This window comes from Telmatherina bonti (genome assembly GCF_933228915.1).
Source record: "Telmatherina bonti genome assembly, chromosome: 13".
NCBI lineage: Eukaryota > Metazoa > Chordata > Actinopteri > Atheriniformes > Telmatherinidae > Telmatherina > Telmatherina bonti.
Genome location: NC_136611.1, coordinates 17299340 through 17314742, shown reverse-complemented (window position 1 = coordinate 17314742; position 15403 = coordinate 17299340). Strand labels below are relative to the sequence as shown.

Genomic DNA, 15403 nt, shown 5'->3' with positions numbered 1-15403 from the left:
TTGTTGATCTCAGTTGTTGTGCTTTTGCATGGTCATGTTCTGACAAGCCTTGCTTGGCCAACTTGTTTAGTTATAAGAGCACAGCAGTCTGTCTGATCAAAAACATAAAATCCTTCTTTGAGTTGTGTGTCCCCTTCAATTTTAGCTTTTTTTTTATAACAATGAACAGCCTTTTCCCCACACTAGCTTCTAATGAATCATGAAGAGATCAAATATGAAGAAAGAGAGCAGTGGGGCAGGGCATGTAGGGTGAAGGGGCGAGTGAAAAAGAAAAAAGGAACTGCACAAAGAATGATGCAGAACAACAGAGGTGGGCATAAATTTAATATGAGTGGGGCAAAGTGCCTTGCTTGCCTTGACAGACTCCAGACCCCCTCTGTCAACTAAGTCCATCAGAGCTGTACGATCTGGATAAGATTTATTAATCTCTGTAGGGAGCATATGTGTGAGCCACTACTGAAGTGCTTGCTTGTATGTGAGAGTGAGAGCAGGGTTTAAGTCTACCAAGGGAGGGCTTTTGGCAAGCTTTTCCCTGAGAGTTAGGTCACTGCAGAATTCTTGTTAGACTGTCGGTGGAGAGAGCATAGTCCCAACTGCGTGGTGTTTGCCTGTGGTGATGTGTTTTTTTTCTGTTTCTTTTCATTACACTGTATTGGAGTTCCTTTTGCTACAGTATAAAAACTGTATATGGCAGAAAAGGTGCTTAAACTCCAGTAAAAACTCACATTTCCTATAGTTTGCCAATAAATATTAATTATTAATGTGTATTTTCAACATCAGGAGAATCACAGAATTTCATTTTCTTATTTGTTTATTTATTTATTTTGCAACTGTGACATTGGATTTAGTATAATACAATTATTTGTGTGTGTGTGTGTGTGTGTGTGTGTGTGTGTGTGTGTGTGTGTGTGTGTGTAAGAGAGTGTGTGTGTGTATGTGTGTGAGTGTGTGTGTGTGAGAGTGTGAGTGTGAGAGAGGGGGTGCCCTTCTTTCTGACCTACATGTAGTATCAATGGGAGCAGGATGATAAGGAAAAATTAAAAATGTAGGGTGGGACACAGCATGAAGACAGCAGCTATGACTTGTAGGGACACAAATATGCAAATGGCAGGCAGAGGTTGTGGAGAGACTGGAAGGTTGCAGCTTTCATTGAGAACAAGATGGAAAATGGCCTGATTAAAATGTCTGAAACAAAAACGGACTTTTGTTACAGTTATATGATATGAAACCCAAAAGTAATCATTGAACAAGGAATTGTAAAGTGTCACTTTTTATTTGTCACAATTCAACTCCATTCCACATCTATGCGCTGTTTGTTGTCATTCTTTGTGTTACAAGTTCTTGCTGTTATACATTTTTATATCAGCATGTAGGTTGACTTTTGACACTGTAGACACTGGTATTATCTGTACGCAATGTGTTCTTAAAGCAGTTCTCACTTGCTTAGCAGTTTTTTCTGCAGAACAGCTTATCACACTCCACATTATACAACATCATGACACGGGCTGATAATTTGACAATTGCTGACAGTCACAGCCACCAATATTGTCTTGAGGCCGCAAGGTTGTTGCTATCCTGAAGCTTGAACACCTCTGCTTGCAGTCAGTGACTGAGAGGAGCGGGCAGCATGACATGTAACTGATGTTTGAAGATAAGAAAATGAAGGAGCCACATCCATCTTTCTGTTATTGATCCTTTGACATGTAAAGGAAGCTTGTCTTTGTAGATGCTAACTAAACATGATGAAAATCCTGCAGTCCTGAGAATAACACATTACTTAAAAACAAAAATTGAAGAGAAAAGCTTTTGGGAAAGTGCAGGAGCTATAGTTTTACATGGGCTTGTGACGCTACTTTACATAAGTAAAAAGAAGACAGAAGGAAGTAAAGAGTGAACGAGATGGTGGTGAAGAAGAGCAGAAATGAAGGAATGGTTTGATGAAGTAGGCAGGCAGAGTGATGGTAAGAAGGTTGAAGGAAGAAAGAGGAATTGAGGGGGGCGTGAGAGGAAGAGAGTTTGTCCTGGCACTCCAGAAAACGACTCTGTGGGTGTAAAAATAATCTACGGTAGCCACCTGAGAGGCAGCAGTGTCACAGTGCGCCCTAGTTTAATTTAAACTGAGTGCATATGACACGATTTTTGTTCTTTGCCAGATTTTGTCCCAGTTAAAGTGCCTTACTGTATTTTAGAAGAAAGAACAAGAAAATCACATCAGAATTACTGTCAAAGGTGTATTCCAGGCAGAAATGTCTTGAAAAACAAACATCAAACATCAAGAACAACAACTTTGGTCCCAGAAATATACAACTGACATTTTTGTACTTTTACCTTTGTCTCTGAAGACGTTCATAACTTATTTTCACAGTGAAATGTTTATTATCGTGTCAGATGCTACATAATTATGAATAATTTATAATTCCAGCAACTGCTCATCTATAATTATAAATGTAGAACACCCCATACGGTATGAATAGAATATTAACTTCTAGAAAAAACACATGTAGTCGCGTTGATTACAGAGTATCATAACAACATTTCCACACAACTACATGCATACCCTACATTCACTTATCTTAAAATGGGGTCCCTGGACCTTTGGGGATCCACCACAAATAATCTGGGGTTCACAAAATATTTTTTCCCTAATTTTTGAATAAATGTATGACCAGACATTATGATCAGTGTGAAAACTGAACAAAGAAAGTGACTCAACATCCTTTGATCCAATTAAAGAAGTTGATATGATACAGTTTACATAAATATGTCATGTTTCTCTAATCATTGATCAGCATGGCGGATATGTTTTTTAAATTCATCCTCTTCAACAAGTGACAGCTAATCTCTTCACAGGTCAGGCAGGGAACAACTGTTGGAATTGTCCAGTGACATGACACAGAAAGTCCAATTTCAGCTGGTTAATCATGAAAGCCTTTTGGTCCTTCCTTTCTCAGTTTCCTTTCCAAACTCACAGCTGAAGCCATGCAACACATCATTTACATCTTTGAGTTATCATTTTTAAATTTGACTGCAATAAAAAAAATACTGGGTTGGTTTTCAGGTGGAGAATGGTCTGAGTTTGTCATCCATCCTTCTTGGTGCGGGTCAAGCCTTTGATAAAGTTTATGAGTAATATTATTGACAAAACTTAATACAAACGGCCGGATCTACTAAAGGTTTGCATGTACTAAAATGCTTGCAAACTCACTGCACACGCATGAAAAAATACAAACTGATTTAGGAACACCGCAAGGGCTGTAATCAGAGGGCTGCATCTTTCAAAGGTACAAAATTGCAAATCTCCAGCCACTTAGTACATCTGGCAGAATGAATACGGGGTGCTAACATGCTATTCTCTGTGTGTTGGGAGGAAAAAATGTAATTATATTAATTTAATACCAACCATGTGATCTATCAAACCTGATAGCAGTTTTGCTTTTAGTAAGTGCGCCTATGTTTAGCACGTTTCAAAAGGAGGTGCAAACAGTCTGTGTGGGTAAACGCACACTCATGGCTGCGATTATTATGGAAACAGAGAGACATCAAAATGAAACCATGAGTCACAGAGAACACATTTTTCAGGATGAACAAGGAAATGGTAACCAAAACACGTTGCTTTATTCAGCATTTTGGAGCTCTTGGAGGTCCTCAAGATGGATGTGGAGCAAGGAGGAGTCATTCAGGAGCCTACTTGCAATGGCAAATCCACTTACAGGTCTGCACAAGCATCTGTTCCAGTATACAGTAGCTGTCACAGCTAGGATCTTCCTGTCCTGCTTTTCAGATGTGCCGTCTGGGTCCTAAATGCCATGTGCCACTGGATGGCCACGGTTATTAGGTTTCCATGCACTCTGCAGTCATTAAATGGGACCAAACAAGTTTATTTTTTCTCCATTTTTTTCTCTTTGGGTTAGTGCATTATTCTTTTGTTCATTTATTTTATTTATATTTATTTAATTTTGTTTTTTTAAATACCATTATCTGACATTCAAGTTGCGAGCTGGTGAGTTTTTAGATGGCTGGTTTATAGTTGGGTAAATTTATAAAATCTTTAGTAAAAAATTAAATGAGACCTACATTAAAAACAAGGAACTGTGATATGAATATATGCCCCCCCCCCCCCTCTATTCAAACTCTCATTTGAATAGTCTCTGACATGTTTGCACGGACCAACCATTAACGCATCTTTCTTAGTAAATCATCTGCAAATCGTGGTTCAGCCCATGCACAAATTCTAGACTGCACATGCAAATTACTGCTTGCAAATTGGGATCTTAGTAGATCAGTATTCTTTTTATTTTGTGCACCTTTTGCTAATAACTTGCAAAAGGGGCGATGAAGCCGTGATCTTAAAGTTGAATCACTTTACTTAGCTATGCAATATTTTACTGTTTTTTTTTTTTTTGTTTTGTTTTTTTTTTTTTAAAGTCTGTATTCATTTGGGCTTTTCCAGTCCTGATTCTGGTCACTTTCCTGAAAGTTTTAAGATCTGTTACATAAAACTTACCAAAGCACAGAGGTCAGTGCTTTGAATTGAAATAAAAATGACCCTGTTAAAAAGTTCTAATATGCAATTTGTAAAAGTGATTCTAAGTTTCTGTTAAGTACTGAAGTTAAAAGTTTCAAATGTAATAGATCCTATCAACTAGTTGTTCAAATGAAAATAAATATGTTTTGATTGGAGTCAGAGTTATGATTGGGGTCCTTGGCAAATGTTCTCCTTCATAAGGAGCCCCTGACTTGAACAAGGTTGAGAATCCCTACACACAAAAAAAAGAGAATCCGTACACATATATTAAATGCACAAACTTTAAAATTTCTCCAAACTTTCTCTCTCAGAGATAGGATGGACAGTTCCTTGCGCAGTGTCACAAACTCAAGTGTCTGAAGTTTGAGAAAGAGACTGTGATTTCATTTAGAAAAGTTCATAAAAAAGATGTCCTTAATTCCATATCCTCTGTAAAATGTCTCTTCTTTTATATGAGTGATAAATTACGGATAGGTCTTCTTGAGATTTAATCAAAAACCTTAACAAAAAAATTGAACAGGCCTTCTTACATCTTAAATCATTTATTATTCTAACATCTTATAAAACCTTTTTAGCTGTGGGCTGGTTGCAAACTTAGACTGATTTGCCATCTGTGTTACAGAGAAAAAAAAAGAATTTCTTAACCTAAAAAGTTTGCCACTTCATCTCCAGAGATACTAAAAACTTTATCAAAATTTCAAAATGCAGTTTTGCTTTGCATTATTTTTATTGTCACTAAGCTGAAGTTGCAGAATTCACATTAAGAAATAGCAAACAGTTTTGATGTTCACCTTCAATATTTATTCCCACCATCTGGTATTTCCCACAGAGTATATGCTTTTTGTTATTTCTAATGAATCTCAGCAGCTATCATGACCTTGTAAGCTGTGCTTTTTCAAATTTCAGAGAAGACCAGATTCACTTTGACACACAGGCATGTAATACTGCATGAAATATTTAACTGTACTTTTACAATTACATTTACATGCAGTTATTTGGCTCACAGTCTTATCCAAAGCGACGTACAAGTGAGAAACAACCGTCAGGTTGAAGAACAGTTGGAAACCTTGACATAATGATTAAGTAGAAATCTTTTTAAAAGGCAAAGTGCATGAAGACCAAGCAAAGAAGTGCAAAGTAAGCACGTAATAAGTGTATAGGTTGTTGTTTGTCATATCTTAGTTGCCGCAAGAAATAAGGTCTACTCACAAGTGGCTACTCAAGATGCATTGATTATGGTGTGAACTGAAGCACTTAGAGCTGTCCACCTGCGATTAGCTCCCTTTATATACATGCTTATGCCAAGTATAGACAGGTAAAGCCTACCTTTGTGTGCTTTAGCTTAATATTGTAGATATACCTGAGTTCCTGTCTCTGCAAGAGGAAATCTGGTAGAAGTCTGGTGTTTCCTACTTGATCGCTATTCATGGGATCATCAAACACAGTCAAGTGCACAACATAGTTTTTATTTCAGTTAGAATTGTGGTATTTCACAGCATGTAATCTGTCTCTTTTCTATTATTTGCTTTATTCTGTAAAATAACACTATAAATATATGGTATTGAGGTAGCTATAGTTATATTTAGTGTTGTTTTAAAACAATTCTAACTTTATTTTCAGACTAGTGGAAGGGAAAGATATGTGACAGAGGTGGCATCTGTTATTTTTATTTTTATTTTTAAATGAACTTAGCAGGCACAGAACACATGCACTAAGATCTCCAAACATGGACTAAAACATTTCTAATCACACTTTCTTGGATTTTAAAATGAGTAGGCACATCTCTCTAATTTATCTATAAATATTTTCTTAGTTGGTTGCTGTGCATCAGTCACAAAATGAACCAATACTTTAGTAATCCCAAATCAAAATTATATTGTGCCATCCATTTAACCATCCATTTTCTTACCGCATACCCAGGGTCAGGTTAGCAGGGCAGCTGCATAAGCAGGGAAGCCCACACTTCTCTCTCCCCAGTCACATTTACCAGCTCCTCCAGGGGGATCCGGATGCACTTCCTGGCCAGCCAATAGATATAATTCTTCCAGTGTGTCATGGGTTGTCCCCAAGGTTTCCTCCCAATGGGATGCATCTGGAAAACCTCACCAGGGAAATGTCCAGGGGGCAGCCTGACCTGATGCGAGAGCCACCTCATCTTGGCTTCTCTTGGAGAGGAGCAGTGACTCTACTCTGAGTCCCTCCCAGATGACCAAGCTTCTCACCCTTTAAAGAAGAGCCTAGCCATCCTTCAGAGGAAGTTTATTTTGGCCTCTTGTTTTTACAGTATTGTTCTTTCAGTCACTACCCGCAGATTGTGACCATAGGTGGGGGTAGGAACACAGATCGACCAGTAAATCGAGAGCTTCGCATTTTGGCTCAGCTCCTTCCTCACCACAACAGACCGATGTGGAGTCCACTTCACTGCAGAAGCTGCACTGATTTAAATATATAATAAGCACACATACAAATATATAACATACACTGCCTTTACAAAACCAAGCAGGACACTGATTTCAAATAAAATGTGTACACTCAATTGAAACTAATTGCTTTAGGCTGCTAGTAGACATGTTTGATTTAAATTAGTTATTCTTTTGATTTTTAATAGGCACGGCAAGTTTATTTGTATAGCACCTTTCATGTACAAGACAATCAAAGTGCTTTACATAAAATATTAAAAGCAGTGCAGGTGGTGTAAAGAAGCATAAAAGACAACAAAGAATTAAAAATATAATAGTAAAAAAATAATAAATTAATTTTAAATATTTGAAAGCAAGATCATTTAAAGGAAACCAGGTGGAGGTAATGCATAGGTGCATAAGAAAAAGAAATAGTTTTAACATTAATTTAAAATGTCTACATTTGATGAGAGTTTAAACTCCACTGGCAGTTCGTTCCACTTGTTTTCAACATAACAGCTAAATCTGCTTCTCCATGTTTAGTCTGGACTCTGGTCTGGACTGGTTGACCTGAGTCTTTAGATCTAGGAGCTCTACTTGGTCTATATTTTATGAACAAATCACAGATGTATTCTGGTCCTAAACGGTTCTGGTTCAGTGTCAAAATTTTGAAACAGGTGTGACATGTTCAGATCTCTTCGTCCTAGTTAAAGCTCTGTAGCTGCAGTGTTCTGGATAACCTGCACATATTTAATGCTCTTTGTACGAAGTGTTGTTTAAAGACCATTCCAGTAAGCCAGTCTACTGGTAATGAATGCATGGATGACTTTCTCCCGGTCTTTCTGGCAGACTAGACTTATAATTCTGTTGATGTTTCTGATGATGAAAAGCTGTCTTAGTGGCAGCTTTGACGTGGCTGCTGAAAGTCAGATCTAAGTCTATCAACACTCCAAGGTTACAGACTTGGTTGATGGTTTTGAGAGCCCAAATCTCCAGGTGTTTGCTAGTGCTGACTGTAACAGAAAAATTATATCAGAGAGGAAGGGCCTAAGAAGGATAAAAAGCAGATACTCGTGTTTTATTTCATTTTGAGATAGTCAGGAGATTTTATTGGTGTTCTTTCATTAAAAGTAATATGTAACAGAAAGATACAGCAGATCGCTCCAGTAACCTGTTGGAATAAGTCCCTTTCTTCTAATTTATTTATTGTTGTTATTGTTGTTGGTAAAAAAAAAATACTACAGCATTGCAACATCCCTCTGGGGTTTTTAAATATTTTCATTGCATTCTTTCCATTAAAAGCCTAGTTGATGAATAAGGAGTTAATAATAATCACTAATTAGAGAAGTACAAAACATGATATTTTATACATTTACAAAGTATCTTAAAATCAGCTCTGGTCCTGTTTGTTCATCACACGAGTGCAGTTAAATAAGAACAGAGATTATGTGATCAATGCTTTGTTCCATTAATACTGAAAAGTTGTAAGTGGCTCTGTACAAGTATATAAAGTATAGTGGTTCATGCTTTAGCTTTGTAAACACATATCTTTGAGTTTTCCAGTGCTTTAGTATGTTTTGTTTTTTTTTTTGTTTTTTTTAAAATATAAATCCATTTATAAATATTTAAGCTTGATAAAAAGAAGGATACTAAAAATTGTCTAAGCAGTCATTCCGCGAGAAAAAATAGACGGGGAGTTTCTGTATTCCCTTCACAAAGACTTTGAAATAGAACTGTGAACAGCTTTCAGCTAATAACATGAGATTAGCCACATGAAAGACTGGAATAGATTTAAACTTGGTAAATGGTGTGGCATCAAATTGTAACCACTCATTTGACTCAGGCAGCCAACAAACATGCTGAAACAAGAGGCACCACATACCCAATTTGGCACCTTTTGTTCCAACTTCAGCACTCTTCTTTACATACACATTAAGTCCAGCAAGTATATGCTGCATTTGTGGACTAAAAAAGGTTGCTCGTGTGGACATATATCAGTCAAAAATGCCAAATAGTAAAACACTGAAGATCAACAGATAGTTTTATGGTGGTTTTTGAAGTTTTTGCTGTTTTTTTTTTTTTTTGTTCATAGCTTTTGACTACATCATGTGCTCAAACATGGTTAAAATTTAAAGTATGTTAGTCATTTAAAACAGAGAAGAATATTAAAACATTTAAATAGATGTCATAAATTATTATTTTTTCTTTAAGTTGGATTGAAATATTATATATTTGCAAAACAAATATATAATATTTGTTTTTGTGATAGAGACAAAATTCAGCTTACTTTAGTGATAATATGGATCTCTGGGTTTAGGATTCCCAAATACTGATAAAACCTGCAAAAGCATAAAGATGCCTTCAAATGTGCTGTGATGTCCCCTCTAGCTCCTTCATGAAATAAGCTGGTTTAGAAAGTAAAAATAGAAATGTTGAAGAGATTTTTTTTATTAAGATCCCAGAAAGTATTCAATTATGTTATTACCTCTCACTTTTTGCAACATATAGTGGGCAGTGGCTGCCTGTTGAATTAATAGATAAACGACCCACACATTTTCTTGAAGGTACGTTGTGTCCTAAAAGTGAAAAAAATAAATAATTTCTGTCAACAAGGGGAATAGAATTCATCGATGTGCCCCTTCAACTGGTTACTGATTTTGAGCATAAAGAAGCCTCAACCTCGATTTAGAAATACACCTCTTTACAAAAGTGGATGCACTTCGATGATTTTGATCAGATTTATCCCCACCGTGGCCAGTCCAATCACATTAAAAAAAATACGCATGCGCCACTTTTCTTCCATAGCTGTCTTTATTCAATTCAACCTTGAAAAATTGGTTAGAATGCCACTTGATGGGAGACTTAATGCCCTTTGTGCTTCTTCTTTCAACACCAGAGTAAACTTTCTCATTTTAATGCTCAGTTGTAATATGTTTTTCTTTTTTTAAAGACCTCTTGCACAGTAGCACATGCTAGAGCTACTCAGCAATGGGTATTCAAATGACCAGAAGGTGTGTTTTGAAATATTATATGGTCATCAAATTTTCATGTCCAGTGCCCTGGCATTGAACTATGCAAGGCCTCTTCTCTGTTTTTTTTTGCAAATAATCTAAAGTTATTTTTGACCTGTATGTGCCAAGCAGGTCAGTTGAATATCATGCCTCTTTTGAGCATTTACACAACATTTACAGATAATCACACACACACACACAATTCAAAAGGATACCCACTGTGTGGTGTTAGCCAGAGAACTCATTTAGCAAAGCCTTCATTCCTATTTGGCTGAGATTAATTTTAGAGGCTGACTAATGTAGTAATTGTCACAGCATGTTACTGATTTTTTAGTCCCATCCAAATCTCACGCTTGTCAATTTTGTGCTGTCTGGGTATGTATTTGCTGACAGTCTGAAAAAACCCCTCGTTATCTATAAATAACGTTATCTCCCCTGTAAAGGCAAGGAAATGAGGTGCATTCTGATTTGACACCACTATGTTTTGTTTTTGTTAATTGTTTTCCCATTTCCTTGTGGAAAAGGTATTTCATAGGTTTTATGAATGGAAGCATGTCAGAGAGCTTTTAGATTGCTCCTCTTTGACCATTATCTTTTGTTAAAGTAAACACAGACCTAATCATCATTTAGACCAGTAAAATGAGACGGGCAAAAATACACAAGTCAATTAAAACTTGATTTCAGATGTATTGCATTTTTTCAGTATGCCGTCATACTGGGGGGGGTGGGGAGAGGTAATCGGTTTTACAAAAACCGGCTACATATGGTCAAAGATTAATCCAAAAATGTAATTGCAAAACTAAACAGAGGTACAGGAGATGGGGGTTTCAGATAAAACATCTAATTAACCTGTCTGCCCCAACTAGTATAGTTTAGTAACTTAGACTAAGGAGGCATTCACATCAGGCAGGGATTTCCCCCCCCAAAAAAATGTACACCTTCCTTTGGCTTGATTTGTGTTTAAACAGCATTTAACTCAAGTGGACCAAACCAATGCCACATAGTTAAAACAACTGCTCGCTACGGGGCAATTGGCCCTCAAAAACAGAGTTTTACTGGGAAAAATGACATAGATTAAATATGCAGGTTCAGTGCAGGCGAGTTGTGGGTTCATAATTTTACTGTGGTGTGCAGAACATATGTTTTCTCAACACATGGTTTTCATCTTACCCGAGCAATTATCTGCATCACTTCCTTCTGCTTGACGCTTTATTGCAGTTGACATAGTCACTTTCTGTTTGGTTGCTGGATAGTGTGTTTGTAAGTGAACCGAGACCTCCGACTTTTACGTGGACTAGAGTCTGCTTCTTTGGTCCATGTCTAAGTGCATTTGGTGTTCATGCTGCACCAAGCCAATTGTCCTATCCCTGGAAGTGGATAAAATTCCATTTAAAGCCAAACATACAGCAGCAGTGTGCATGTGCCCTATCAATCCAAACTTTTTGTGACTCACAACTCTACGAAAAAATAATCTGAATTAAAGCTGTTAGGGGTAGGGTTGCAACTAATGATTATTTTAATAGTCAACTAATCTCTAAATAATTTTTTCGATTAGTCGCGATTATTTCTGTCACACCCCCCCCATCTTTGCTTCCAGTTGACGCAGCTCTTTTTACAGGCTTCAGTATGCCTTACCCCACTCTCTTCATTTGCATCATATAAATGTCACCCTGATTCCCAGTCAGTCACAACATAATGTCCTTTAGTTATTTAAAAGAATGACTCCTGAACCAGTTCAATATTAAATTTAAGCTCAACAGCTTACTACTAACTTATTTTGAAACATTCAAACTTAGCTATAGTGTCATATCCAAGCTATACAGAATTTGCCTCAAAAGGAAAACAAAATAAATAAAATATTTTCACATCTTACTCTTCGTAGAATTGCAGTGAAATGATTTACATCTTGAAAAAGCCTGTTTTGTAAGGTAAACAAGGGCCAGAATCCTTTTAAAAATTCCTGAATCCAAACGGTGATCCTGATCACTACCAAAATTAAATCACTTCTTCCTTTTCACATTTCCAACAACTCCTGAAAATGTAATGAAAATATATCCATTACTTTTTGAGTTGTCTTGAACACAAAAAAACAGATAAACACCGGTATAAACATAACCTCTTTGGCAGAGTTAACAACACTTTGTTTAGCATGAAATATCCCCAAACTTTGGAAATAGGTTGCACCGCCGTCTGTTCTTTTCATTGTTTAAACAAAGACGCTGCACAAAATGACAATACTGCCCCCTTCCTGTGGTGCTTTGCGTCATTTGCTTGGTGTTTAGAGTTCTTATACTGTCTGTTACGGGCGTTTATAACACGACGTGTAGACAATGAAATTTTGGGCCGATGAATTTTTATTGTTGACGTTGTCGACTTTGTGGACAAATCGTTGCAGTCTTAGTTAGGAGCAACACAGAACTCAGCCTGGCACTGGTGGAGAAAGCCCCCACCCTGCCTTCTCCAGTTTTTCATGTAAGAATTGTCAGTCAGTACTAGAAAGAGAAAAGATAGTTTAAATATTAACGATGGAATAAAATCTGACTTTGACAGACCTTATTACTATATTCTTCTTCATCCTACTTTGTCACACACATACGTTCATACCCCGCCACACAATGCCTTATGTACAGCATAACAAATTAACCTGTATCAAAAACTAAAAGAGGTTTTAATAGTAACTTTATCAACATAACATGTTTGTATTCCACATTGCAAATGAATTTTTAAGTTCAGTAAATATAAACCTACCTACCTATATACCTTGCAGAGTACCCTTGTCTATTGTGAATTAACTTTCCTAAAAAAGACACTCTTTTTAATGATGCTTCTTGTTTCACTTCTACGTATTTGCTGCCTTGACAACACTAATAATAGCTCATGCACTGAGCATGCTCAGGGGTCTTATCTATTTGAAATCTGTATAATCACAAATTAAATAATAAATAATAAATGATAAATTACTAGCAAGAACCTATTCATCTTACAGTAATCATTGATCACAGATTTCACTCATATATGTTTCACATTAGGTGCTGCATTAGTTAATCCTTTTCACTCTGGTTTCACAGAATTTACATATTTTTTCTACCACATACTGGCATGCGCACTAATTATGCAGTGCACAGGTTACATTTTTTACTCTTCAAAGTTTTAATGTACCTTAATGAAAGGTGTTCTGTGAGGTCATTTAAAGGATGGTGATGTAGCTATATGGTTCCCTGTGGTTTCTCTCTTACTCTCTGTGTCCTTTAGCCAGATAGCTCCCCATAGTTTCAGACCATCACACTAAGCCTCGGGCCCTTTCTGTCCTTTCACTCCCTTTGTCACGGCCCCTGTTTTCTTATGTTTCCCCCTCATTTTCCTCCTGTTACGTTGCTCATCTTCTCCAGTCCTGCTTTAAATGTCCTTGAAGAGGTAATGACCGTATGTCATTTTGTCCTGTTCATCTCGCTACTCAGTCCTATTTCCTCACTTAGTTGCTCCTTGTCTGCAGAGTTACTATCAGTCAGCATTACAATTATGACGGATTGTGTAGTGAAAGCTCCTAGATGTAACTTCTCATTATTGACCTTCCCGTGAGCCATCTTCTGGTGGCTCCCTGTTGTCTGGGCCTTTAGATGACGAGGTGTGACCAAACCATGAAAGTAAAAATGTGGTTGGGAGACACTTTTAGAACCGTGTGTAATTTCTATTTCTTTTGCCTCAATCTATTTTTTTTTTCTTTGCGGTGAAAGGCGCCGCGAGAATAAAGTTATTTTTATTTGTGTTATTATTATTCTGTACTGTATGTCCTCTGTCTGTGAAGCTCCATCTTGCCTACAATAATATTCCCTGACAACACAAGGTCACATTAAAGTGCTGTGTGCTCGAGGGTGCTGCCATAGGACACAACAAGTTTATCACAGAGATGTAGAGAGGAGAACACAGTCCTGCAGCATGCACAAAATGACAACTTTATTACACATGCACACAACCCAGCTTGACTAGCAAGGAGTATACTCATAAATACAAAACAAAATGCTCGCAAACATACTTTGATGGATGGAGCTTCACAGACACTGTATGTTGCTATCGTCTTTGGCTCTGTGTGTGGCTTTTTTTTGGGAAGATGGTTCCTTCGATAAATCATTTTTTGTGCGCCATGTTACGTTTAACACAGAGACTTGTTTTTCTGTTTAGGAACTCAGCAAAGAGGAAACTTTGCTGCAACAACTGAAGGAGAAAGATGAGCTGATTCTTAGACTCCAAAGTGACCTGGTAAGATCCACTTAGGAAAAACTTTATAACATTGACTTTTGTCTGCTTAAAGATATGATAGAAAATGTCATGTGTATCTTTAATGTCTGACCTTCTTGTTGAGCTGTCATAAGTCATTCTTTTGCTACATCTTTTGGATTGATACCAGATATAATACCAAGTATATACTTGTTTTTTTTTTTAACTTTGAAATTAATTTAAACATCCTAAATGCTTATGAATGACGTGTTGTGAGGATCAAAATTGAGCCTTTAAAGCACGAGCTAAGAAAAATGGAGGAGATTTTTTTTTTTTTAATCTCAATACGTAACTTGGCATTTTAAAAAAATGGAAAAGATGTAATAAAATGTTTTGTTTTTGTATATTTCATATCTATTACTGTGTGATTGTCTAACTTATTATAATGAATTATTGTCAGGTCTAGGAAGGAGGTGGACACACACAGTGAACAGGGATAAGCTCAAACAGTCCATTAATATAATAATAGTGACAAAAAAAAATGCAGAATCGACTGGCAGAAATAGAAGGCTAACAAAAAACTGATCCAAGTCATGAAGCCATATTAGCAGAAGCAGACAGGAAAGGGGACATGGCAAAAAAAACACGGCTCGGAAATACAGGTAAACTGGAGGAAAAATCAGAGTTGTGGCTGGATTGCAAGGTGAGACTCACAAAATGATCTGGCAAGGAAAAGAGACAGCCACATACCTAAATACCCACATGGGCAGGGAGACACAGGTGAAACACAATAGGGTAATTAGGAAGTTGGGAGGAGAAGATGACACACGGGGGAGGGGCACATGAGGCACCTGGAATGACAGGAGAGTTAGAAACAAAAATCACACCACCAGGAGTACAAAAACAGTCCAAAAAAAAACAAAAAAAAAACCCTGACCCAGGATCTGGATCCTGACAATTATTTTTTTATTATCCATCAAGGGGCAGAAGATGTGTATGGGATTGTGTACAACAGGATTTTGAACTAAAATTTTACCTTAAAGTGATGCAAAAGGTCTCAAAAACTGTACAAATCAAATATGATACAAACGGCATTAAAGGTTTAAATACAGATTAACCTTGAAGCACACAACTTTTCACTCCCTAAAAACCACCACAATCTAATTAAAAGATTAATCAAACATTGCAGAGAACTAAGGAGTTTTAGTCATGTTTTATTTGCCTTTATTTCTTTCTGGTTTGTGAGACTGCAC

At 36.9% G+C, this 15403-nt stretch overlaps 1 protein-coding gene across 1 annotated transcript in view; it reads left to right on the top strand.

The window, feature by feature from the left end:
• Positions 1-15403, top strand: part of ccser1 (coiled-coil serine-rich protein 1) — a gene marked incomplete at both ends in the record, with an annotated part of 117543 nt that overhangs the window by 39532 nt on the left and 62608 nt on the right. Inside the window, one exon of the mRNA XM_079250883.1 lies at positions 14115-14192. Coding sequence (XP_079107009.1) covers positions 14115-14192 — 78 coding nt within the window. The remainder of the gene's footprint in view (positions 1-14114; positions 14193-15403) is intronic.